Below are 26,446 nucleotides of genomic sequence, written 5' to 3'. Positions count from 1 at the left end.
TGGTGGTCCGTGGCGCAAATGCAGAATAAATAATGGTCCTTGATATGAAAAATCTTGAAAACCACTGATTTAAGGTATATTTAGAACGTATACAAAATATGCGATTAATTTGCGATTAATCACAGTTAACTATGGACAATCATGCGATTAATCGAGTTAAATATTTTAATCGATTGACAGCCCTATTTTATTTATAATAAAACAATTCATTTGCAATAGTATTACTAATCTGATGCATTGTATCACCCAGGCCCAGCGCATGACGTTAGGAGAGGAATCAGTTGCTTGCTGTAGAATATTTTTGCGAGATTCTTTATCACAAACGTAGGCTAAATACATTCATGTGAGACACATTCATTGTGTCCGAACATATGTTTTATTAACATTAATTAATTCCTGCCATGAAAAAAATATGTTATCTAACATTATTTCATTGAATCGCGATAAATACATTAAAACTTCATTATGTAGGCCTATAGATAGTAATTTATTGGACTGCTGTTTCTGTTAACACCAAACGTCCGTATTGTGAGCAGAGCTTGTAGTTCGGCTACTTTTGGTCATTCTTTACCAAAAGTACCCGATCTACAAGCTCACAACACGGACGTCGCGTTGCTTATAGATCGGCTATTTTTTGCCTAAAAAATACGGGGAAGCAGCTTTTTGCTTCTACGGGCCGTCGGCATGGAACAAGCTCCCACTGTACCTTCGTCAGGCAGCCTCTGTAGTTTAACAAACTCCCACTGTACCTTCGTCAGGCAGCCTCTGTAGTTTAACAAACTCCCACTGTACCTTCGTCAGGCAGCCTCTGTAGTTTAACAAGCTCCCACTGTACCTTCGTCAGGCAGCCTCTGTAGACATTTTTAAAGCACAGCTCAAGACCCACTTCTACAACATTGCTTTTAATTGATATTTTATTTTTTGTTATTCATGTCCTCACTGTATTGCATTACTGCTTGTTTTTTTATGTCGTTGCCTTGCTTTTCTTTTATTCTCCATTGTTCTGTAAAGCACTTTGAGCTGCATTTCATGTCATGAAAGGTGCTATACAAATAAAGTTTTATTATTATTATTATAGGGGTCATTTAATGAGATCAGTGCAGATTTGCAAAAAATCTGTTTCAGTCTTGGGATTTGTTTTGCTTTAAGCCCTGCAAATAGGCCTAAATGCCTGCAAACATATTTTCATTGACCCATTTTGGGCGGGAACCCCTTTTGGTGTTAGCATTATGTTATGCTTTAGCTATTGAAAAACAGCAGATCTACAAGCTCATAGCGCGCCACCGAGTGGTGCTGCAGTGTTCACTATCTGAAACCCAAAACCCAAGATGTTGTTTTCTCTCTGCTTGTAGAACGAGACATAATGATTAAGAACGTTTAACAGTGACTTTTTCATTCATAATAATGATAATTGTATAATCTTTGTTATGATTCCAGTCTGTACCACAGAGCAGAGTCTCCAACTCCCAGCCTTCTGTCTGTGAAGAGTGACTGGTCTAAAGGAAATCCTCCTTGCTTCAGTAACGAACCTGGACCTCCTGACTCACAGTATGTCAACCCTCCTATAAATACATACAACACAATAAATGTATGTATGGTTGTCTCTGCCAGGCTGAATGGTCCAGTCCATGTTTTACACCCTGTCTCTGCCAGGCTGAATGGTCCAGTCCATGTTTTACACCCTGTCTCTGCCGGGCTGAATGGTCCAGTCCATGTTTTACACCCTGGCTGCGTTCGAATTCATTCCCTATGCCCCATATAGTGCACTACTTTGGGGTTACGCCATTTTGTTTTAGTGTCCGAATATGTAGTGAGCATTTTAGCACCCTAATGTAGTGGACTGAAGTATCCCACAATGCACCGGGAATTGTAGGGAGCATCCGATGGTCACTACAAAAACACAGCGAAGCAAATCTGCCCCATAATGCATTGCGTAAGCTCGCTCTTGAGCGCACATGCACGCGTTTGCGCACGTGCGCTGCTTCTGCATGCATGTGCTCCAACTCAGAAGAGGCAGAAGTTGAACCAGCGAAAGAAATCAACACAAATGTACTTTTTAAACGTTGGTTTTCCTTCTCTTTTCTTCCCTGGCGGATCTCGAAGCTACAGATCTCCAGACAAATGATCTGTGCATTTATTTGCAATTGTTTTATTTTATTTTAGGGCTGTCAAAGTTAACGCACTATTAACTAGTTAACTCACAATCCTTTTTTTTTTTTTTTTTTTTTAAGATATTTTTTTGCGGCTTACGCCTTTATTGATTTTTTAAGGGATAGAAAGTAGGCTGACAGGAAACGGGAGAGAGATGGGGGGATGACATGCGGTAAAGGCCGTGTCGGGTCCGGGAGTCGAACCCGCGGCACACCGCGACTGGATCACCAGTCCGGTGCCCAGACCGTTACGCTACGGCCTGGGCACTCACAATCCTTTTAATGGCACAATTTTTTTTAATGTGCGATTAACGCACTGTGAAGTTTGACAGAATGGTTGAGAGACGCATGCATGTGAATGCAGGCAGTCAGTGAGCCCCGCCTCTCTCCCCCTCTCTCTCTCTCTCCCTCCCAGTGAGTCTACACAATTAGAAAACTTAGAAAATGTTTTATTTTGATCAACATGGCCTGTTATCTCTCGTAATGGTACCATTGGCCAACATCAATACAGTTCTTTAGTTTGGGTCTGGAAGGCTAAATGTCATCAAATGGTGGTCCGTGGCTCAAATGCAGAATATATAATGGGCCTTGATATGAAAAATCTTGAAAACCACTGATTTAAGGTATATTTAGAACGTATACAAAATATGCGATTAATTTGCGATTAATCACAGTTAACTATGGACAATAATGCGATTAATCGAGTTACATATTTTAATCGATTGACAGCCCTATTTTATTTATAATAAAACAATTCATTTGCAATAGTATTACTAATCTGATGCATTGTATCACCCAGGCCCAGCGCATGACGTTAGGAGAGGAATCAGTTGCTTGCTGTAGAATATATTTGCGAGATTCTTTATCACAAACGTAGGCTAAATACATGCATGTGAGACACATTAATTGTGTCCGAACATATGTTTTATTAACATTCATTAATTCCTGCCATGAAAAAAATGTTATCTAACATTATTTCATTGAATCGCGATAAATACATTAAAACTTCATTATGTAGGCCTATAGATAGTAATTTATTGGACTGCTGTTTCTGTTAACACCAAACGTCTGTATTGTGAGCAGAGCTTGTAGTTCGGCTACTTTTGGTCTTTCTTTACCAAAAGTACCCGATCTACAAGCTCACAACACGGACGTCGCGTTGCTTATAGATCGGCTATTTTTTGCCTAAAAAATACGGGGAAGCAGCTTTTTGCTTCTACGGGCCGTCGGCATGGAACAAGCTCCCACTGTACCTTCGTCAGGCAGCCTTTGTAGTTTAACAAACTCCCACTGTACCTTCGTCAGGCAGCCTCTGTAGACATTTTTAAAGCACAGCTCAAGACCCACTTCTACAACATTGCTTTTAATTGATATTTTATTTTTTGTTATTCATGTCCTCACTGTATTGCATTACTGCTTGTTTTTTAATGTCGTTGCCTTGCTTTTCTTTTATTCTCCATTGTTCTGTAAAGCACTTTGAGCTGCATTTCATGTCATGAAAGGTGCTATACAAATAAAGTTTTATTATTATTATTATAGGGGTCATTTAATGAGATCTGTGCAGATTTGCAAAAAATCTGTTTCAGTCTTGGGATTTGTTTTGCTTTAAGCCCTGCAAATAGGCCTAAATGCCTGCAAACATATTTTCATTGACCCATTTTGGGCGGGAACCCCTTTTGGTGTTAGCATTATGTTATGCTTTAGCTATTGAAAAACAGCAGATCTACAAGCTCATAGCGCGGCACCGAGTGGTGCTGCAGAGTTCACTATCTGAAACCCAAAACCCAAGATGTTGTTTTCTCTCTGCTTGTAGAACGAGACATAATGATTAAGAACGTTTAACAGTGACTTTTTCATTCATAATAATGATAATTGTATAATCTTTGTTATGATTCCAGTCTGTACCACAGAGCAGAGTCTCCAACTCCCAGCCTTCTGTCTATGAAGAGTGACTGGTCTAAAGGAAATCCTCCTTGCTTCAGTAACGAACCTGGACCTCCTGACTCACAGTATGTCAACCCTCCTATAAATACATACAACACAATAAATGTATGTATGGTTGTCTCTGCCAGGCTGAATGGTCCAGTCCATGTTTTACACCCTGTCTCTGCCAGGCTGAATGGTCCAGTCCATGTTTTACACCCTGTCTCTGCCAGGCTGAATGGTCCAGTCCATGTTTTACACCCTGTCTCTGCCAGGCTGGATGGTCCAGTCCATGTTTTACACCCTGGCTGCGTTCGAATTCATTCCCTATGCCCCATATAGTGCACTACTTTGGGGTTACGCCATTTTGTTATAGTGTCCGAATATGTAGTGAGCATTTTAGCACCCTAATGTAGTGGACTGAAGTATCCCACAATGCACCGGGAATTGTAGGGAGCATCCGATGGTCACTACAAAAACACAGCGAAGCAAATCTGCCCCATAATGCATTGCGCAAGCTCGCTCTTGAGCGCACATGCACGCGTTTGCGCACGTGCGCTGCTTCTGCATGCATGCGCTCCAACTCAGAAGAGGCAGAAGTTGAACCAGCGAAAGAAATCAACACAAATGTACTTTTTAAACGTTGGTTTTCCTTCTCTTTTCTTCCCTGGCGGATCTCGAAGCTACAGATCTCGAGACAAATGATCTGTGCATTTATTTGCAATTGTTTTTTATTTTATTTTAGGGCTGTCAAAGTTAACGCACTATTAACTACCGGTAGTTAACTTACAATCCTTTTAATGGCACTCATTTTTTTAATGCGCGATTAACGCACTGTGAAGTTTGACAGAATGGTTGAGAGACGCATGCATGTGAATGCAGGCAGTCAGTGAGCGCCGCCTCTCTCCCCCTCTCTCTCTCTCTCCCTCCCAGTGAGTCTACACAATTAGAAAACGTAGAAAATGTTTTATTTTGATCAACATGGCCTGTTAACTCTCGTAATGGTACCATTGGCCAACATAAATACAGTTCTTTAGTTTGGGTCTGGAAGGATAAATGTCATCAAATGGTGGTTCCGTGGCGCAAATGCAGAATAAATAATGGTCCTTGATATGAAAAATCTTGAAAACCACTGATTTAAGGTATATTTAGAACGTATACAAAATATGCGATTAATTTGCGATTAATCACAGTTAACTATGGACAATCATGCGATTAATCGAGTTAAATATTTTAATCGATTGACAGCCCTATTTTATTTATAATAAAACAATTAATTTGCAATAGTATTACTAATCTGATGCATTGTATCACCCAGGCCCAGCGCATGACGTTAGGAGAGGAATCAGTTGCTTGCTGTAGAATATTTTTGCGAGATTCTTTATCACAAACGTAGGCTAAATACATGCATGTGAGACACATTAATTGTGTCCGAACATATGTTTTATTAACATTCATTAATTCCTGCCATGAAAAAAATATGTTATCTAACATTATGTCATTGAATTGCGATAAATACATTAAAACTTCATTATGTAGGCCTATAGATAGTAATTTATTGGACTGCTGTTTCTGTTAACACCAAACGTCCGTATTGTGAGCAGAGCTTGTAGATCGGCTACTTTTGGTCTTTCTTTACCAAAAGTACCCGATCTACAAGCTCACAACACGGACGTCGCGTTGCTTATAGATCGGCTATTTTTTGCCTAAAAAATACGGGGAAGCAGCTTTTTGCTTCTACGGGCCGTCGGCATGGAACAAGCTCCCACTGTACCTTCGTCAGGCAGCCTCTGTAGTTTAACAAACTCCCACTGTACCTTCGTCAGGCAGCCTCTGTAGTTTAACAAACTCCCACTGTACCTTCGACAGGCAGCCTCTGTAGACATTTTTAAAGCACAGCTCAAGACCCACTTCTACAACATTGCTTTTAATTGATCTTTTATTTTTTGTTATTCATGTCCTCACTGTATTGCATTACTGCTTGTTTTTTTAATGTCGTTGCCTTGCTTTTCTTTTATTCTCCATTGTTCTGTAAAGCACTTTGAGCTGCATTTCATGTCATGAAAGGTGCTATACAAATAAAGTTTTATTATTATTATTATAGGGGTCATTTAATGAGATCTGTGCAGATTTGCAAAAAATCTGTTTCAGTCTTGGGATTTGTTTTGATTTAAGCCCTGCAAATAGGCCTAAATGCCTGCAAACATATTTTCATTGACCCATTTTGGGCGGGAACCCCTTTTGGTGTTAGCATTATGTTATGCTTTAGCTATTGAAAAATAGCAGATGTACAAGCTCATAGCGCGGCACCGAGTGGTGCTGCAGTGTTCACTAGCTGAAACCCAAAACCCAAGATGTTGTTTTCTCTCTGCTTGTAGAACGAGACATAATGATTAAGAACGTTTAACAGTGACTTTTTCATTCATAATAATGATAATTGTATAATCTTTGTTATGATTCCAGAAATGTATACCACAGAGCAGAGTCTCCAACTCCCAGCCTTCTGTCTGTGAAGAGTGACTGGTCTAAAGGAAATCCTCCTTGCTTCAGTAACGAACCTGGACCTCCTGACTCACAGTATGTCAACCCTCCTATAAATACATACAACACAATACATGTATGTATGGTTGTCTCTGCCAGGCTGAATTGTCCAGTCCATGTCTTACACCCTGTCTCTGCCAGGCTGAATGGGCCAGTCCATGTTTTACACCCTGTCTCTGCCAGGCTGAATGGTCCAGTCCATGTTTTACACCCTGTCTCTGCCAGGCTGAATGGTCCAGTCCATGTTTTACACCCTGTCTCTGCCAGGCTGAATGGTCCAGTCCATGTTTTACACCCTGGCTGCGTTCGAATTCACTCCCTATGCCCCATATAGTGCACTACTTTGGGGTTACGCCATTTTGTTATAGTGTCCGAATATGTAGTGAGCATTTTAGCACCCTAATGTAGTGGACTGAAGTATCCCACAATGCACCGGGAATTGTAGGGAGCATCCGATGGTCACTACAAAAACACAGCGAAGCAAATCTGCCCCATAATGCATTGCGTAAGCTCGCTCTTGAGCGCACATGCACGCGTTTGCGCACGTGCGCTGCTTCTGCATGCATGCGCTCCAACTCAGAAGAGGCAGAAGTTGAACCAGCGAAAGAAATCAACACAAATGTACTTTTTAAACGTTGGTTTTCCTTCTCTTTTCTTCCCTGGCGGATCTCGAACAATTTACAATTTACAATTTAGGCATTTAGCAGACGCTCTTAATCCAGAGCGACTTACATTTAAGCAAGAACAAAAGCATGGGAATACATCACATAAAAGCATCTATCATGAAACATGCGTAAGCTAAGAAGGTAACAGTGGAATATCTATATGATGAAGCTATACATACACTATACATAATAAACTATACATATTCACTACTATGCTATACATATGTACTATGGCGTGCTATGACTATATACAATACAATTATAGTGCTGTCTACATAACATGCTATAAGTCTGTGTCAAATGCTATCTAAGCCAACAGAAATGCTATCTAAGGGGTTAGGGTAAGTGCTATGGGCCATGATGGAGTCTGAAAAGGTGGGTTTTCAGGCTACGGCGGAAGATTGGGAGTGATGCTGCAGTTCTGACTGCAATGGGAAGTGCATTCCACAGTTTTGGAGCCAGAAGGGAGAAGAGTTTGGGACGTGTGGAGCGTTGTCCCGGCGTTTTTAGTGAGGGTACTTCCAGTTTCCCTGCGTTGGCTGATCTGAGTGCGCGGGAGGGTTTGTAGGGTTCAATCATACTTGTAAGATATGGGGGAGCCATACCTTTGGTTGCTTTGAATGCCAGCATCAGAGTTTTGTATTCTGTGCGGGCAGCGACCGGGAGCCAGTGGAGGGAGCGGAGCAGGGGGGAGACATGTGAGAATTTTGGCTGGTTGAAGACCAAGCGAGCTGCTGCATTTTGGATCAGCTGGAGAGGCTTAAGTGCACATGCTGGTAGGCCAGTAAGGAGGGAGTTACAATAGTCGAGTTTTGACAAGACTGTTGTCTGGATTAGGAGCTGGGCTGATTCCTGGGCGAAGCTACAGATCTCCAGACAAATGATCTGTGCATTTATTTGCAATTGTTTTATTTTATTTTAGGGCTGTCAAAGTTAACGCACTATTAACTAGTTAACTCACAATCCTTTTAATGGCACAATTTTTTTTAATGTGCGATTAACGCACTGTGAAGTTTGACAGAATGGTTGAGAGACGCATGCATGTGAATGCAGGCAGTCAGTGAGCCCCGCCTCTCTCCCCCTCTCTCTCTCTCTCCCTCCCAGTGAGTCTACACAATTAGAAAACTTAGAAAATGTTTTATTTTGATCAACATGGCCTGTTATCTCTCGTAATGGTACCATTGGCCAACATCAATACAGTTCTTTAGTTTGGGTCTGGAAGGCTAAATGTCATCAAATGGTGGTTCCGTGGCTCAAATGCAGAATAAATAATGGGCCTTGATATGAAAAATCTTGAAAACCACTGATTTAAGGTATATTTAGAACGTATACAAAATATGCGATTAATTTGCGATTAATCACAGTTAACTATGGACAATAATGCGATTAATCGAGTTACATATTTTAATCGATTGACAGCCCTATTTTATTTATAATAAAACAATTCATTTGCAATAGTATTACTAATCTGATTCTGAATCTGATTACAACTTGTCCAAAATGCAGCAGCCCGAGTTTTAACTAGAACTAAGATGAGAGAACATATTACTCCAGTTTTGGCATCACTGCACTGGCTTCCGGTTGTTTTTAGGATTGATTTTAAAATGATTTTACTTGTCTATAAAGCTCTCAATGGTCTCGCACCTTCCTACCTACATGACTGCCTGCCTAAATATGTCCCAAACCGCCCCCTAAGGTCTTCCACTGCTGGCCTGCTCGCTTTGCCTAAAAAAATGGCAACTAAAAAATACGGGGAAGTAGCTTTTTGCTTCTACGGGCCGTCGGCATGGAACAAGCTCCCACTGTACCTTCGTCAGGCAGCCTCTGTAGACATTTTTAAAGCACAGCTCAAGACCCACTTCTACAACATTGCTTTTAATTGATCTTTTATTTTTTGTTATTCATGTCCTCACTGTATTGCATTACTGCTTGTTTTTTTAATGTCGTTGCCTTGCTTTTCTTTTATTCTCCATTGTTCTGTAAAGCACTTTGAGCTGCATTTCATGTCATGAAAGGTGCTATACAAATAAAGTTTTATTATTATTATTATAGGGGTCATTTAATGAGATCTGTGCAGATTTGCAAAAAATCTGTTTCAGTCTTGGGATTTGTTTTGCTTTAAGCCCTGCAAATAGGCCTAAATGCCTGCAAACATATTTTCATTGACCCATTTTGGGCGGGAACCCCTTTTGGTGTTAGCATTATGTTATGCTTTAGCTATTGAAAAATAGCAGATCTACAAGCTCATAGCGCGGCACCGAGTGGTGCTGCAGTGTTCACTATCTGAAACCCAAAACCCAAGATGTTGTTTTCTCTCTGCTTGTAGAACGAGACATAATGATTAAGAACGTTTAACAGTGACTTTTTCATTCATAATTATGATAATTGTATAATCTTTGTTATGATTCCAGAAGTGTCCACCACAGAGCAGAGTCTCCAACTCCCAGCCTTCTGTCTGTAAAGAGTGACTGGTCTAAAGGAAATCCTCCTTGCTTCAGTAACGAACCTGGACCTCCTGACTCACAGTGTGAGAGCCTCGGATCTCTCAAGGAATTGATCCCGTAGCTGGACCTGACTGACGCGCCATTCTAATGCCGTGCTGTTTATTCCTGTGTGTCAGCCCCAATAACGTCACACAGGCAGCTCTCCATCCATGCTTTTAACGTATTTATTTCACCATGCAAAGATTGTGTACAGCATCAGATCTGCGTGATATTAGACATAAACCATAATTAGACAGATTACAGACAATGGATACTTCAGACTGAAACAGACAAAACATTTCGCTCCAACCATTTCAAAGTGCTGACATACCTGCGGTCAAAGCCGTTTGCCCTTCCGGGTCAATCCTTCCCTCACCATGCACGTGAACCTGACGCTTATGTAACAACAGCGCCACCCCAAGGTTACATAAATGTGTTCGACATTAGTGGTCATTTTGGCCCTTACACACCGGCCCCTAATTGTTAAGGCAGCCGTAACAATTCAAACCAAACAAAAAGACAAACCAAAAAAGGGGTCAAAACATGTTATGTTTCATGAACTAAACACAATTTTGTCACTAGCCTTTCAATGGTGCTATATTTAGTCCTCCATTTCAAGGAACGTACCAGACCTTGTTTGCCTGGAATGACCTCCTGACCCCGTCAAAAGTCCAGAACCCATGAAGAGCCAAAGAGTCAATGATGACCTTCAGCTGCCAATCTCCCTTTCCTCTGGTTTCACTTCCGCCTCTCTTAAAGCAAGTACAAGTGCTCATGTAGGTATCCTTTCCAGCAAATGGAATCTCTATTCTCCAACGGCTCTTCTCCATCCCCTTGACCTTCAACCTGAGTACCCAGGCAACATCAGTCTTCGGTTTCTCCAAATCTGAGCAGCAGGCAATGCCCTGGTAAGTAGGAGTGTACATGTCACACACATTGATATTTCTTTTTACTGTGTCCTCTTTTCTCACATCCTGGTCATTCGAGTCCAAATAGATCTCCAACACTGTTTTGGACCACTCCTCCTCCTTCAGCCATGCCACTTTATTTTCCTGCTCCTTTGGTGAGTCTATAATGACAGAGTCAGTTAACTCCTGGTGCCAGCCTTTGTTGAACCCTTTCCTCAAGCCCTGGATCCTTTGCCTAGCCACTTCAACCTTGTTGGGCAGACAGGACTCCTCGTTCTGGGTGGGCAATTCCAAACAGCACCTCTCCTCCTTAAGTACTGCTGAACCTTCCACAGCTATCCTTTCTTCTAGTCTGCACACGGAGATCCTGTTCACCATAGCAGATGAACGCTCTGCCTCTACACCTCCACTGTTTCCATTCAGTGGACCATTAACGACCCATCCCAGCACTGTCCTTAGAGCATATGGGCCATTCCCGTGACCTTTGATGACCTCCCAAGGTTCCAATATCCTGGGAGCATTGGTTCCAATCAACAAGTCAACATTTGCCTTTAGGCATGGGATGTGGACGTTGGACAAATGCGGCCACTCAGCCAGTTCCTCAGGTGTTGCCATGTTCTCAGCGGTGACTGGCATTTTCCTCTGTGTGAGAACTTCTGGCAAAGCATAAAAGTTATTACTGTCCAACTCAGATACCTCCAAACCATTCAAGGAATAAGCTGGAACAACTGCCTCTTGCCCCATGGTGCTCAACACGAAGTTGGTTCTTCCACCTGTGATGTTTAATTTCTGCATTAGATCTTCAGAGCAGAATGTAGCTGAGCTACCAGGGTCTAAGAAGGCGTACGTTTCTATGATGCAATTTCCTTGAGCTGCTTTCACTCTGACAGGTAGAATGGACAACACACACCGGTCCTTACCGGCCCCTGTATGTCCACATGTTTGCGCTGCCGTTGGTTGATCATTGGATGGCTCCTCTACCCGTTCTGAAGCTTCCCTATTAATGTGCAGCACAGTGGGGTGACTTCGTCCACAGACTTTGCACATCAAGCGCTGTCCACAACTACGGCTCAGGTGGCCAGCACATAAGCATGCAAAACAAAGCCCCCTTTCCTTCAGAAACTGTAATTTTTCCTGATGTGTATTTTCTTCCAGCTGCTTACACTCCTCCAATGCGTGACTGTCAGCACAGCATAAGCATACATCTTCTTTGACAGCTTCTCCTCTATCAGGCAAGTCCATAGATGTAATTGTGGTGGCGACAATATTTCCTCTCATTCCATTGGCTGGGTATGCAAACCTTGTCACAGCCTTTGTGCCCACCACACCAGATGTTGGATCCTGTATGTCACCGAACAGAGGGTCAGAAAGAATACTGACGTGTCGTTCCACAAAATTAACAAGATCCCAAAAGTGAGCTCTTTCCTGATTGCTTTCCATGATGTCATGAGCTGTAGTCCTCCATTGCACCCTCATATTATATGGCAATTTTGCTACAATGGCTCTCATATTGACGGGCATGTCCAATTCCTGCATTGACTGAAGCTCCTCCATCACATTACAGCATCCCCGCAAGAATAATGAGTATGTTTGGAGTGCAGTAACATCCTCAGATTTTATTGGTTGCCATGCTAAGGCCTTTTGCATGTATGCATTTGAGATTTTATATGGATTTCCGAAGTGTTCTTGTAGCAGACCCTTTGCTACTGCATAGCCACACTCAGGGGCCATATGCTGGCAACTTCGCACCAAATCTTGTGGCTGTCCTCTTGTAAATTGCTCTAAATAGTATAAAGCATCAGCCTCCGTAGCCTTTTCCTCCACTCCTTGTTCAAAGGATTTAATGAATGCCCTATAATGGAGAGGGTCGCCTTGAAATATGGGAATGTCTCTTGGTGGTAGAGAACTTGACCGTTGCTGCTGAACCAAAGCCGTAGTTATTTCATTTTGTTTCTCCATGATGGAGAGTAGGGTTGCAGTTTGATTATGATTTATTGATTGCCTTTCCACATTTACAGTTGTGGATTGATTTTGTACATGCTGTTTTGCTCCAATGTTGCTTTCTTGATGTTCATTGTGAATGCGGTTTGAATGACGAGTTGTAACAGTGTTATATTTGCTATGTTCCTTTGGTGGTCTGTTTGTTGGTATTGACTGGTGTGTTTGTTTGTTTTGTTGCACAACATTTCCAGGCCGATATAGTTTTGCCATAGGATTTAGTGCCTTGACCATTTCCTTTTTCCTCGTTTCCCTTTTCAAATATGAATTCATAGCATTTGAAGGTGCATGAGATGAGCCTTTAATGTCAGAGGCTGCGTGCAATACATTTAGCCTTGCAGTATTTTCCGCTAATTGCGCATCCAAGTCGAGTTGCTCTCTTTTTCTCTTTATTCTTTGTTCCTCCTCCTCTAAAGCATGCATTTCCTTTAATGTTGCTGCACGGACAACAAGAGCAGCTCTATCTGCTGCTGCTATGATCTTGGCAGAGGCTGTACTTGATCTGCCGCTTTGACCACTCTTTGCAGAGGATGTACGTGATCTGCCACTTTGACCACCACCCTTTGAGCATCTACTTGCAATGTTTGAAATACTGTCATCAGGACCAATACCATCGTCAATTATACAAAAACCACCTTCAGTTGTTGTACCAGCATTTTCATTTAAAACACCTTCATTAGTACAATTTTCATTTTCATTTGCATAACCCTTGTTTGTGACATCAGTTTCATCATATACCTCATTAGCATCACTGTTACCACCTTCATTATTTGCAATCCACAGTTTTGCATTAGAAACACACTCATTGTTTGACAACATTTTTGCTTTAAACCACGTCTCTTGTTTTTCCCTTTCCTCATGTGGCATAAAACCCAGCAGACTGTCGTGCATGTATTTTGCCTCATTACACACCTGGAGCAATTCTGTAAGAGCATTGTGTACATTAGTTTTTTCATTATTGACCATGAAACCTTGCAATTCATTTCTCATGTTAGCTGCTATATTAAATTTGCTCTTTCTTCCCGCTTGCAACCTGTCGCATTTCTCTGCAATCGCTTTTGCAGTCATTTTTAACCCTCGTTTCTCAACCCCGCCCGTGACGTCACAGCTAACAGTGGAGGCGGAGCGCAAGTCCGTCTCCTGGGCAACGCCCGACGCCACACTGTGTTTCCTCATAATAAATAATAGATAGTCAGTGAGTCAACGACAGTTCGTAGTTTGCACAACAAATAAAATCAGGGAGAGTGCAAAGTAAAGTCGACAGGCAACAATAAAAGTCAATTGTCAGTTTGCTTCAGCAACCATGGATTTACGCTAGACCCCAACTCAAGTTATTAACGTGTGCGCGCACAATCTAAATGGCCATTTTTCGTGTAGCGCCACATACCTCCTTCCTTACGGTGGGTGCCTGCCTTGCGGTAATAAAGCAGTGCTCCAGCTCCACAGCCAAGCCTCGGATCAGCGCTGTAGCCCCTCGTTACGGCTGCAGACAGACGTGTTCCCTCGGCGCAACAACAAAACAGCGGAATCCTCTTCAACTCCGACAGCAACAGAAGCTCCCCTCGCTCGTCCTCTGGCTCGTCTCGAAGTTGACAAACAATCAAAAGTCCAACTGGTGCATTGGCTTTGACTATTGTGAGAGCCTCGGATCTCTCAAGGAATTGATCCCGTAGCTGGACCTGACTGACGCGCCATTCTAATGCCGTGCTGTTTATTCCTGTGTGTCAGCCCCAATAACGTCACACAGGCAGCTCTCCATCCATGCTTTTAACGTATTTATTTCACCATGCAAAGATTGTATACAGCATCAGATCTGCGTGATATTAGACATAAACCATAATTAGACAGATTACAGACAATGGATACTTCAGACTGAAACAGACAAAACATTTCGCTCCAACCATTTCAAAGTGCTGACATACCTGCGGTCAAAGCCGTTTGCCCTTCCGGGTCAATCCTTCCCTCACCATGCACGTGAACCTGACGCTTATGTAACAACAGCGCCACCCCAAGGTTACATAAATGTGTTCGACATTAGTGGTCATTTTGGCCCTTACACACAGTATGTCAACCCTCCTATAAATACATACAACACAATACATGTATGTATGGTTGTCTCTGCCAGGCTGAATGGTCCAGTCCATTTCTTACACCCTGTCTCTGCCAGGCTGAATGGTCCAGTCCATGTTTTACACCCTGTCTCTGCCAGGCTGAATGGTCCAGTCCATGTTTTACACCCTGTCTCTGCCAGGCTGAATGGTCCAGTCCATGTTTTACACCCTGGCTGCGTTCTAATTCACTCCCTATGCCCCATATAGTGCACTACTTTGGGGTTCCGCCATTTTGTTTTAGTGTCCGAATATGTAGTGAGCATTTTAGCACCCTAATGTAGTGGACTGAAGTATCCCACAATGCACCGGGAATTGTAGGGAGCATCCGATGGTCACTACAAAAACACAGCGAAGCAAATCTGCCCCATAATGCATTGCGTAAGCTCGCTCTTGAGCGCACATGCACGCGTTTGCGCACGTGCGCTGCTTCTGCATGCATGCGCTCCAACTCAGAAGAGGCAGAAGTTGAACCAGCGAAAGAAATCAACACAAATGTACTTTTTAAACGTTGGTTTTCCTTCTCTTTTCTTCCCTGGCGGATCTCGAAGCTACAGATCTCCAGACAAATGATCTGTGCATTTATTTGCAATTGTTTTATTTTATTTTAGGGCTGTCAAAGTTAACGCACTATTAACTAGTTAACTCACAATCCTTTTAATGGCACAATTTTTTTTAATGTGCGATTAACGCACTGTGAAGTTTGACAGAATGGTTGAGAGACGCATGCATGTGAATGCAGGCAGTCAGTGAGCCCCGCCTCTCTCCCCCTCTCTCTCTCTCTCCCTCCCAGTGAGTCTACACAATTAGAAAACTTAGAAAATGTTTTATTTTGATCAACATGGCCTGTTATCTCTCGTAATGGTACCATTGGCCAACATCAATACAGTTCTTTAGTTTGGGTCTGGAAGGCTAAATGTCATCAAATGGTGGTTCCGTGGCTCAAATGCAGAATAAATAATGGGCCTTGATATGAAAAATCTTGAAAACCACTGATTTAAGGTATATTTAGAACGTATACAAAATATGCGATTAATTTGCGATTAATCACAGTTAACTATGGACAATAATGCGATTAATCGAGTTACATATTTTAATCGATTGACAGCCCTATTTTATTTATAATAAAACAATTCATTTGCAATAGTATTACTAATCTGATGCATTGTATCACCCAGGCCCAGCGCATGACGTTAGGAGAGGAATCAGTTGCTTGCTGTAGAATATATTTGCGAGATTCTTTATCACAAACGTAGGCTAAATACATGCATGTGAGACACATTAATTGTGTCCGAACATATGTTTTATTAACATTAATTAATTCCTGCCATGAAAAAAATATGTTATCTAACATTATTTAATTGAATCGCGATAAATACATTAAAACTTCATTATGTAGGCCTATAGATAGTAAGTTTTTGGACTGCTGTTTCTGTTAAGACCAAATGTCCGTATTGTAGATCGGCTACTTTTGGTAATATGATGTCGGCTGGCTCCAAACTAATGCTGAGCGCAGCGAGATGTGGTGCAAAATATGTCGTGAGCATCCCAATCTGGACGATAAAAACTGCACCTTTTATACAGGGACAAAGAATTTCAGTCACCCAGCTTTTATCGTAAAGTCAGGTAGTGTACATTATTTATTTTGCACCGAGGAGCCATGTGTGTCTGACTCTGTGTTGACTGTACATCGCCTCGGCTAAAGACAAAAGGGAGGCCTGACGTATGCTTCGCCGTGTCGTATGTTAAACAAATATCTGATCTGCAAGCTCACAACGTGTCGCTTCCGCAACACGTTGTGAGCTAGTAGATCGGCTTTTTAAATAAATAAAATAAAAAAGTATCTAAATATTTCTTTGATGCTCATATTATCCTTAGGAAGTATTAAGAAGTTTGTATTAGAATATGCATATAGGGCTGGAATACACATGGACCTATAGCTGCAATTTTTCCATTATAAAATGTATTTTTATAATGGGATGAATCCATTGACTCCCCAGTCCCCACTTATCCAATAAATATCGTTCTGCTATAAGTTATTCATCCCTTTTTTATCCATCCGGTGAGACGGGTCGCCGCATTTTAGGAGCACCAAGTAACTCCTCCAGGTGCTCCTCTGAGTACTAGACCAAAAAAGTTGTGTGCAGCCCTGGATATAGATTATAAATGACTGTCTGTCGGTCTGTCGGTCTGCCTGCCTGCCTGTCTGTCTGTCGGCCTGTCTTTCTGCCTGCCTGTCTTACAAACTAGATCTCTACATGACATCTATGTAACCTGCTATTGTATTATTTCTATTGTTCACATATTTCTCTGTGTTGTTGTTTCTGTTGGTGCTGCAGTGTTCACTAGCTGAAACCCAAAACCCAAGATGTTGTTTTCTCTCTGCTTGTAGAACGAGACATAATGATTAAGAACGTTTAACAGTGACTTTTTCATTCATAATTATGATAATTGTATAATCTTTGTTATGATTCCAGAAGTGTCCACCACAGAGCAGAGTCTCCAACTCCCAGCCTTCTGTCTGTGAAGAGTGACTGGTCTAAAGGAAATCCTCCTTGCTTCAGTAACGAACCTGGACCTCCTGACTCACAGTATGTCAACCCTCCTATAAATACATACAACACAATACATGTATGTATGGTTGTCTCTGCCAGGCTGAATGGTCCAGTCCATGTTTTACACCCTGTCTCTGCCAGGCTGAATGGTCCAGTCCATGTTTTACACCCTGTCTCTGCCAGGCTGAATGGTCCAGTCCATGTTTTACACCCTGTCTCTGCCAGGCTGAATGGTCCAGTCCATGTTTTACACCCTGTCTCTGCCAGGCTGAATGGTCCAGTCCATGTTTTACACCCTGGCTGCGTTCAAATTCATTCCCTAAGCCCCATATAGTGCACTACTTTGGGGTTCCGCCATTTTGTTAGTGTCCGAATATGTAGTGAGCATTTTAGCACCCTAATGTAGTGGACTGAAGTATCCCACAATGCACCGGGAATTGTAGGGACCATCCGATGGTCACTACAAAAACACAGCGAAGCAAATCTGCCCCATAATGCATTGCGCAAGCTCGCTCTTGAGCGCACATGCACGCGTTTGCGCATGTGCGCTGCTTCTGCATGCATGAGCTCATTGTTTTTAGGATTGATTTTAAAATTATTTTACTTGTCTATAAAGCTCTCATTGGTCTCGCACCTTCCTACCTACATGACTGCCTGCCTAAATATGTCCCAAACCGCCCCCTAAGGTCTTCCACTGCTGGCCTGCTCGCTTTGCCTTAAAAAATGGCAACTAAAAAATACGGGGAAGCAGCTTTTTGCTTCTACGGGCCGTCGGCATGGAACAAGCTCCCACTGTACCTTCGTCAGGCAGCCTCTGTAGACATTTTTAAAGCACAGCTCAAGACCCACTTCTACAACATTGCTTTTAATTGATCTTTTATTTTTTGTTATTAATGTCCTCACTGTATTGCATTACTGCTTGTTTTTTAATGTCGTTGCCTTGCTTTTCTTTTATTCTCCATTGTTCTGTAAAGCACTTTGAGCTGCATTTCATGTCATGAAAGGTGCTATACAAATAAAGTTTTATTATTATTATTATAGGGGTCATTTAATGAGATCTGTGCAGATTTGCAAAAAATCTGTTTCAGTCTTGGGATTCTTTTGCTTTAAGCCCTGCAAATAGGCCTAAATGCCTGCAAACATATTTTCATTGACCCATTTTGGGCGGGAACCCCTTTTGGTGTTAGCATTATGTTATGCTTTAGCTATTGAAAAACAGCAGATCTACAAGCTCATAGCGCGGCACCGAGTGGCGCTGCAGTGTTCACTATCTGAAACCCAAAACCCAAGATGTTGTTTTCTCTCTGCTTGTAGAACGAGACATAATGATTAAGAACGTTTAACAGTGACTTTTTCATTCATAATAATGATAATTGTATAATCTTTGTTATGATTCCAGAAGTTTCCACCACAGAGCAGAGTCTCCAACTCCCAGCCTTCTGTCTGTGAAGAGTGACTGGTCTAAAGGAAATCCTCCTTGCTTCAGTAACGAACCTGGACCTCCTGACTCACAGTATGTCAACCCTCCTATAAATACATACAACACAATACATTTATGTATGGTTGTCTCTGCCAGGCTGAATGATCCAGTCCATGTTTTACACCCTGTCTCTGCCAGGCTGAATGGTCCAGTCCATGTTTTACACCCTGTCTCTGCCAGGCTGAATGGTCCAGTCCATGTTTTACACCCTGTCTCTGCCAGGCTGAATGGTCCAGTCCATGTTTTACACCCTGTCTTTGCCAGGCTGAATGGTCCAGTCCATGTTTTACACCCTGTCTCTGCCAGGCTGAATGGTCCAGTCCATGTTTTACACCCTGGCTGCATTCGAATTCATTCCCTATGCCCCATATAGTGTACTACTTTGGGGTTACGCCATTTTGTTTTAGTGTCCGAATATGTAGTGAGCATTTTAGCACCCTAATGTAGTGGACTGAAGTATCCCACAATGCACCGGGAATTGTAGGGAGTATCCGATGGTCACTACAAAAACACAGCTAAGCAAATCTGCCCCATAATGCATTGCGTAAGCTCGCTCCTGAGATCACATGCACGCGTTTGCGCACGTGCGCTGCTTCTGCATGCATGCGCTCCAACTCAGAAGAGGCAGAAGTTGAACCAGCGAAAGAAATCAACACAAATGTACTTTTTAAACGTTGGTTTTCCTTCTCTTTTCTTCCCTGGCGGATCTCGAAGCTACAGATCTCGAGGCAAATGATCTGTGCATTTATTTGCAATTGTTTTATTTTATTTATAATAAAACAATTCATTTGCAATTCAATGCAATAGTATTACTAATCTGATTCATTGTCACCCAGGCCAGCGCATGACGTTAGGAGAGGAATCAGTTGCTTGCTATAATAATAATAATAAAACTTTATTTGTATAGCACCTTTCATGACATGAAATGCAGCTCAAAGTGCTTTACAGAACAATGGAGAATAAAAGAAAAAGCAAGGCAACGACATTAAAAACAAGCAGTAATGCAATACAGTGAGGACATGAATAACAAAAAATAAAAGATCAATTAAAAGCAATGTTGTAGAAGTGGGTCTTGAGCTGAGCTTTAAAAATGCCTACAGAGGCTGCCTGACGAAGGTACAGTGGGAGCTTGTTCCATACCGACGGCCCGTAGAAGCAAAAAGCTGCTTCCCCGTATCTTTTTGTTATTTTCTTAGGCAAAGCGAGCAGGCCAGCAGTGGAAGACCTTAGGGGGCGGTTTGGGACATATTTAGGCAGGCAGTCATGTAGGTAGGAAGGTGCGAGACCATTGAGAGTTTTATAGACAAGTAAAATAATTTTAAAATCAATCCTAAACACAACCGGAAGCCAGTGCAGTGATGCCAAAACTGGAGTAATATGTTCTCTCATCTTAGTTCTAGTTAAAACTCTGGCTGCTGCATTTTGGACAAGTTGTAATCTGTCAGTTTTTTTCTTAGGCAGTCCTGAAAAAAGTGCATTGCAGTAATCAAGCCGAGAAAAAACAAAGGCGTGGATTAGCGTTTTTGCATCGTCCAAGGACAAATAGGCTCTGATTCGTGCAATATTTCTAAGGTGAAAAAAGGCAATCTTGGTGACATGATTAATGTGTGAATTAAAATTCAATTCAGAATCAATAATAACCCACAGGTTCTTTATTGTACTGTTACTTTCTACAGTCAGGTTGCCAAGTCTGCTTATTATTGATTCTTTCTGCTCACTAGAATATATATCACTTTAGAATATATTTGTAGAATATATTTGTAGAATTTATTTGCGAGATTCTTTATCACAAACGTAGGCTAAATACATGCATGTGAGACACATTCATTTTGTCCGAACATATGTTTTATTAACATTCATTAATTCCTGCCATGAAAAAAAATATGTTATCTAACATAATTTCATTGAATTTGCGATAAATACATTAAAACTTCATTATGTAGGCCTATAGATAGTAATTTATTGGACTGCTGTTTCTGTTAAGACCAAACGTCCGTATTGTAGATCGGCTACTTTTGGTAATATGATGTCGGCTGGCTCCAAACTAATGCTGAGCGCAGCGAGATGTGCAAACTATGTCGTGAGCATCCCAATCTGGACGATAAAAACTGCGCCTTTTATACAGAGACAAAGAATTTCAGTCACCCAGCTTTTATCGTAAAGTCGGGTAGTGTACATTATTTATTTTGCACCGAGGAGCCATGTGTGTCTGACTCTGTGTTGACTGTACATCGCCTCGGCTAAAGACAAAAGGGAAGCCTGACGTATGCTTCGCCGTACGACGTGTCGTATGTTAAACAAATAGCTGATCTGCAAGCTCACAACGTGTCGCTTCCGCAACACGTTGTGAGCTAGTAGATCGGCTATTTAAATAAATAAAAAAGTATCTAAATATTTCTTTGATGCTCATATTATCCTTAGGAAGTATTAAGAAGTTTGTATTAGAATATGCATATAGGGCTGGAATACACATGGACCTATAGCTGCAATTTTTCCATTATAAAATGTATTTTTATAATGGGATGAATCCATTGACTCCCCAGTCCCCACTTATCCAATAAATATCGTTTTGCTATAAGTTATTCATGCATCCCTCTTTTATCCATCCGGTGAGACGGGTCGCCGCATTTTAGGAGCACCAAGTAACTCCTCCTTGTGCTCCTCTGAGTACTAGACCAAAAAAGTTGTGTGCAGCCCTGGATATAGATTATAAATGACTGTGTGTCTGTCTGTCTGTCTGTCTGTCTGTCTGTCTGTCTGTCTGTCTGTCTGTCTGTCTGTCGGTCGGTCTGTCTTACAAGCTAGATCTCTACATGGCATCTATGTAACCTGCTATTGTATTATTTCTATTGTTCACATATTTCTCTGTGTTGTTGTTTCTGTTGGTGCTGCAGTGTTCACTATCTGAAACCCAAAACCCAAGATGTTTTTTTCTCTCTGCTTGTAGAACGAGACATAATGATTAAGAACGTTTAACAGTGACTTTTTCATTCATAATAATGATAATTGTATAATCTTTGTTATGATTCCAGAAGTGTCCACCACAGAGCAGAGTCTCCAACTCCCAGCCTTCTGTCTGTGAAGAGTGACTGGTCTAAAGGAAATCCTCCTTGCTTCAGTAACGAACCTGGACCTCCTGACTCACAGTATGTCAACCCTCCTATAAATATATACAACACAATACATGTATGTATGGTTGTCTCTGCCAGGCTGAATGGTCCAGTCCATGTTTTACACCCTGTCTCTGCCAGGCTGAATGGTCCAGTCCATGTTTTACACCCTGTCTCTGCCAGGCTGAATGGTCCAGTCCATGTTTTACACCCTGTCTCTGCCAGGCTGAATGGTCCAGTCCATGTTTTACACCCTGGCTGCGTTCGAATCAGGGGGGGCAGTCAGACAGATATTTTGTGAAGCCACTGAGGAAATCGGGATTTCCAGAAAGTTCATATAATGGGCTGTTGTGGCGCTGTCATTGGACCCAGAAAAACCCATAGCCCCATAGAAGTCCATGTATTTGGGCCCAACTTCACCTAGACTGTATTACCTTAATAAACATGGTCATGAATACTTTCTGCTTCCAGTCACTAGTTTAAAGTCTAATTTCTAATGTCATAATATTCTTTTTGGAAAATTATGGTCCCATTTATTAAAAAAATGACCATAAAGTTGTGCATGTTCTGAGGGGCGTGGCTACCGTTACAGTCTATGATCGGGATTCCCCTCCCACTCGAGTCAAAATAAAAACCAACAGAGAAGAAGGGGGGAAGTCCCGCCTCGTTGTCTGGGCCAGCAAATGGCCAGCTGTGCTAAAACGGATCTAGAAAGATGGCGACTTACAATACAAGGACTGACGGGCTTCATTTTACGTTCATGTTAGACCCGGAGAACGCTTTGTCCATATTTTTTACGGTCTATGGGTCCAGTCCATGTTTTACACCCTGTCTCTGCCAGGCTGAATGGTCCAGTCCATGTTTTACACCCTGTCTCTGCCAGGCTGAATGGTCCAGTCCATGTTTTACACCCTGGCTGCGTTCGAATTCATTCCCTATGCCCCATATAGTGCACTACTTTGGGGTTCCGCCATTTTGTTATAGTGTCCGAATATGTAGTGAGCATTTTAACACCCTAATGTAGTGGACTGAAGTATCCCACAATGCACCGGGAATTGTAGGGAGCATCCGATGGTCACTACAAAAACACAGCGAAGCAAATCTGCCCCATAATGCATTGCTCAAGCTTGCTCTTGAGCGCACATGCACGCGTTTGCGCACGTGCGCTGCTTCTGCATGCATGCGCTCCAACTCAGAAGAGGCAGAAGTTGAACCAGCGAAAGAAATCAACACAAATGTACTTTTTAAACGTTGGTTTTCCTTCTCTTTTCTTCCCTGGCGGATCTCGAAGCTACAGATCTCCAGACAAATGATCTGTGCATTTATTTGCAATTGTTTTATCTTATTAATAATAAAACAATTCATTTGCAATAGTTTTACTAATCTGATCCATTGTATCACCCAGGCCCAGCGCATGACGTTAGGAGAGGAATCAGTTGCTTGCTGTAGAATATATTTGCGAGATTCTTTATCACAAACGTAGGCTAAATACATGCATGTGAGACACATTAATTGTGTCCGAACATATGTTTTATTAACATTCATTAATTCCTGCCTTTTTATCTAACATTATTTCATTGAATTGCGATAAATACATTAAAACTTCATTATGTAGGCCTATAGATAGTAATTTATTGGACTGCTGTTTCTGTTAACACCAAACGTCCGTATTGTGAGCAGAGCTTGTAGATCGGCTACTTTTGGTCTTTCTTTACCAAAAGTACCCGATCTACAAGCTCACAACACGGACGTCGCGTTGCTTATAGATCGGCTATTTTTTGCCTAAAAAATACGGGGAAGCAGCTTTTTGCTTCTACGGGCCGTCGGCATGGAACAAGCTCCCACTGTACCTTCGTCAGGCAGCCTCTGTAGTTTAACAAACTCCCACTGTACCTTCGACAGGCAGCCTCTGTAGACATTTTTAAAGCACAGCTCAAGACCCACTTCTACAACATTGCTTTTAATTGATCTTTTATTTTTTGTTATTCATGTCCTCACTGTATTGCATTACTGCTTGTTTTTTTAATGTCGTTGCCTTGCTTTTCTTTTATTCTCCATTGTTCTGTAAAGCACTTTGAGCTGCATTTCATGTCATGAAAGGTGCTATACAAATAAAGTTTTATTATTATTATTATAGGGGTCATTTAATGAGATCAGTGCAGATTTGCAAAAAATCTGTTTCAGTCTTGGGATTTGTTTTGCTTTAAGCCCTGCAAATAGGCCTAAATGCCTGCAAACATATTTTCATTGACCCATTTTGTGCGGGAACCCCTTTTGGTGTTAGCATTATGTTATGCTTTAGCTATTGAAAAATAGCAGATCTACAAGCTCATAGCGCGGCACCGAGTGGCGCTGCAGTGTTCACTATCTGAAACCCAAAACCCAAGATGTTGTTTTCTCTCTGCTTGTAGAACGAGACATAATGATTAAGAACGTTTAACAGTGACTTTTTCATTCATAATAATGATAATTGTATAATCTTTGTTATGATTCCAGAAGTGTCAACCACAGAGCAGAGTCTCCAACTCCCAGCCTTCTGTCTGTGAAGAGTGACTGGTCTAAAGGAAATCCTCCTTGCTTCAGTAACGAACCTGGACCTCCTGACTCACAGTATGTCAACCCTCCTATAAATACATACAACACAATACATGTATGTATGGTTGTCTCTGCCAGGCTGAATGGTCCAGTCCATGTTTTACACCCTGTCTCTGCCAGGCTGAATGGTCCTGTCCATGTTTTACACCCTGTCTCTGCCAGGCTGAATGGTCCAGTCCATGTTTTACACCCTGTCTCTGCCAGGCTGAATGGTCCAGTCCATGTCTTACACCCTGTCTCTGCCAGGCTGAATGGTCCAGTCCATGTTTTACACCCTGTCTCTGCCAGGCTGAATGGTCCAGTCCATGTTTTACACCCTGGCTGCGTTCGAATTCATTCCCTATGCCCCATATAGTGCACTACTTTGGGGTTCCGCCATTTTGTTATAGTGTCCGAATATGTAGTGAGCATTTTAGGACCCTAATGTAGTGGACTGAAGTATCCCACAATGCACCGGGAATTGTAGGGAGCATCCGATGGTCACTACAAAAACACAGCGAAGCAAATCTGCCCCATAATGCATTGCGTAAGCTCGCTCTTGAGCGCACATGCACGCGTCTGCTCACGTGCGCTGCTTCTGCATGCATGCACTCCAACTCAGAAGAGGCAGAAGTTGAACCAGCGAAAGAAATCAAGACAAATGTACTTTTTAAACGTTGGTTTTCCTTCTCTTTTCTTCCCTGGCGGATCTCGAAGCTACAGATCTCCAGACAAATGATCTGTGCATTTATTTGCAATTGTTTTATTTTATTTTAGGGCTGTCAAAGTTAACGCACTATTAACTAGTTAACTCACAATCCTTTTAATGGCACAATTTTTTTAATGTGCGATTAACGCACTGTGAAGTTTGACAGAATGGTTGAGAGACGCATGCATGTGAATGCAGGCAGTCAGTGAGCCCCGCCTCTCTCCCCCTCTCTCTCTCTCTCCCTCCCAGTGAGTCTACACAATTAGAAAACTTAGAAAATGTTTTATTTTGATCAACATGGCCTGTTATCTCTCGTAATGGTACCATTGGCCAACATCAATACAGTTCTTTAGTTTGGGTCTGGAAGGCTAAATGTCATCAAATGGTGGTTCCGTGGCTCAAATGCAGAATAAATAATGGGCCTTGATCAGGGGGGCAGTCAGCCAGATATTTCGTGAAGCCTCATTTGAAATCGGTAGTTCATATAATGGCCTGTTGTGGCGCTGGACCGGACCCAAAAAGCCCCATAGCTCCATAGAGGCCCATGTATTTTGGCCCAACTTCACCTAGACTGTATTACCTTAATAAACATGGTCATGAATACTTTCTTCTTCCAGTCACTAGTTTAAAGTCTCATTTCTAATGTCATAATATTCTTTTTGGTAAATTATGGTCCCATTAATTAAAAAAATGACCATAAAGAAAAAAAACCATCGCGTATGTTCTGAGGGGCGTGGCTACCATTACAGTCTATGATCGGGATTCCCCTCCCACTCGAGTCAAAATAAAAACCAACGGAGAAGAAGGGGGGAAGTCCCGCCTCGTTGTCTGGGCAGCCAATGACCAGCTGGTATACAAAACGGAGCCAGCCAATGGCCAGCTGGTACCAAAGATGGCGACTTACATCAGGAATTAGCATATTATTACAGGCTTCATTTTACGTTCATGTTAGACCCGGGGAACGCTTTGTCCATATTTTTTACAGTCTATGGCCTTGATATGAAAAATCTTGAAAACCACTGATTTAAGGTATATTTAGAACGTATACAAAATATGCGATTAATTTGCGATTAATCACAGTTAACTATGGACAATAATGCGATTAATCGAGTTACATATTTTAATCGATTGACAGCCCTATTTTATTTATAATAAAACAATTCATTTGCAATAGTATTACTAATCTGATTCATTTTATCACCCAGGCCCAGCGCATGACGTTAGGAGAGGAATCAGTTGCTT

At 41.9% G+C, this 26,446-nt stretch overlaps 1 protein-coding gene across 4 annotated transcripts in view; it reads left to right on the top strand.

The window, feature by feature from the left end:
• The window catches only part of LOC310874968 (uncharacterized protein), a 104,000-nt gene that overhangs the window by 23,751 nt on the left and 53,803 nt on the right, over positions 1–26,446 (top strand). For 3 of the 4 annotated variants that reach the window (XR_014570601.1, XM_083787941.1, XM_083787939.1), the window contains exons 10-17: positions 1,438–1,548; positions 4,049–4,159; positions 6,537–6,650; positions 9,691–9,804; positions 17,254–17,367; positions 18,731–18,844; positions 21,844–21,957; positions 24,418–24,531. Coding sequence is in view for 3 of the 4 variants with exons in the window: in XM_083787941.1 (XP_083644067.1) it covers positions 1,438–1,548; positions 4,049–4,159; positions 6,537–6,650; positions 9,691–9,804; positions 17,254–17,367; positions 18,731–18,844; positions 21,844–21,957; positions 24,418–24,531 (906 nt within the window). In the remaining variant the exon portion in view is untranslated. The remainder of the gene's footprint in view (positions 1–1,437; positions 1,549–4,048; positions 4,160–6,536; positions 6,651–9,690; positions 9,805–17,253; positions 17,368–18,730; positions 18,845–21,843; positions 21,958–24,417; positions 24,532–26,446) is intronic. The other variant, XM_083787940.1, reaches the window with a different exon arrangement.

The sequence above is a fragment of the Protomyctophum parallelum genome (genome assembly GCF_964188405.1).
Source record: "Protomyctophum parallelum genome assembly, chromosome: 17".
NCBI classification, from domain to species: Eukaryota; Metazoa; Chordata; class Actinopteri; order Myctophiformes; family Myctophidae; genus Protomyctophum; species Protomyctophum parallelum.
Note: the sequence above shows the minus strand (reverse complement) of the source record. Positions and strands in the feature narration are given on the sequence as shown.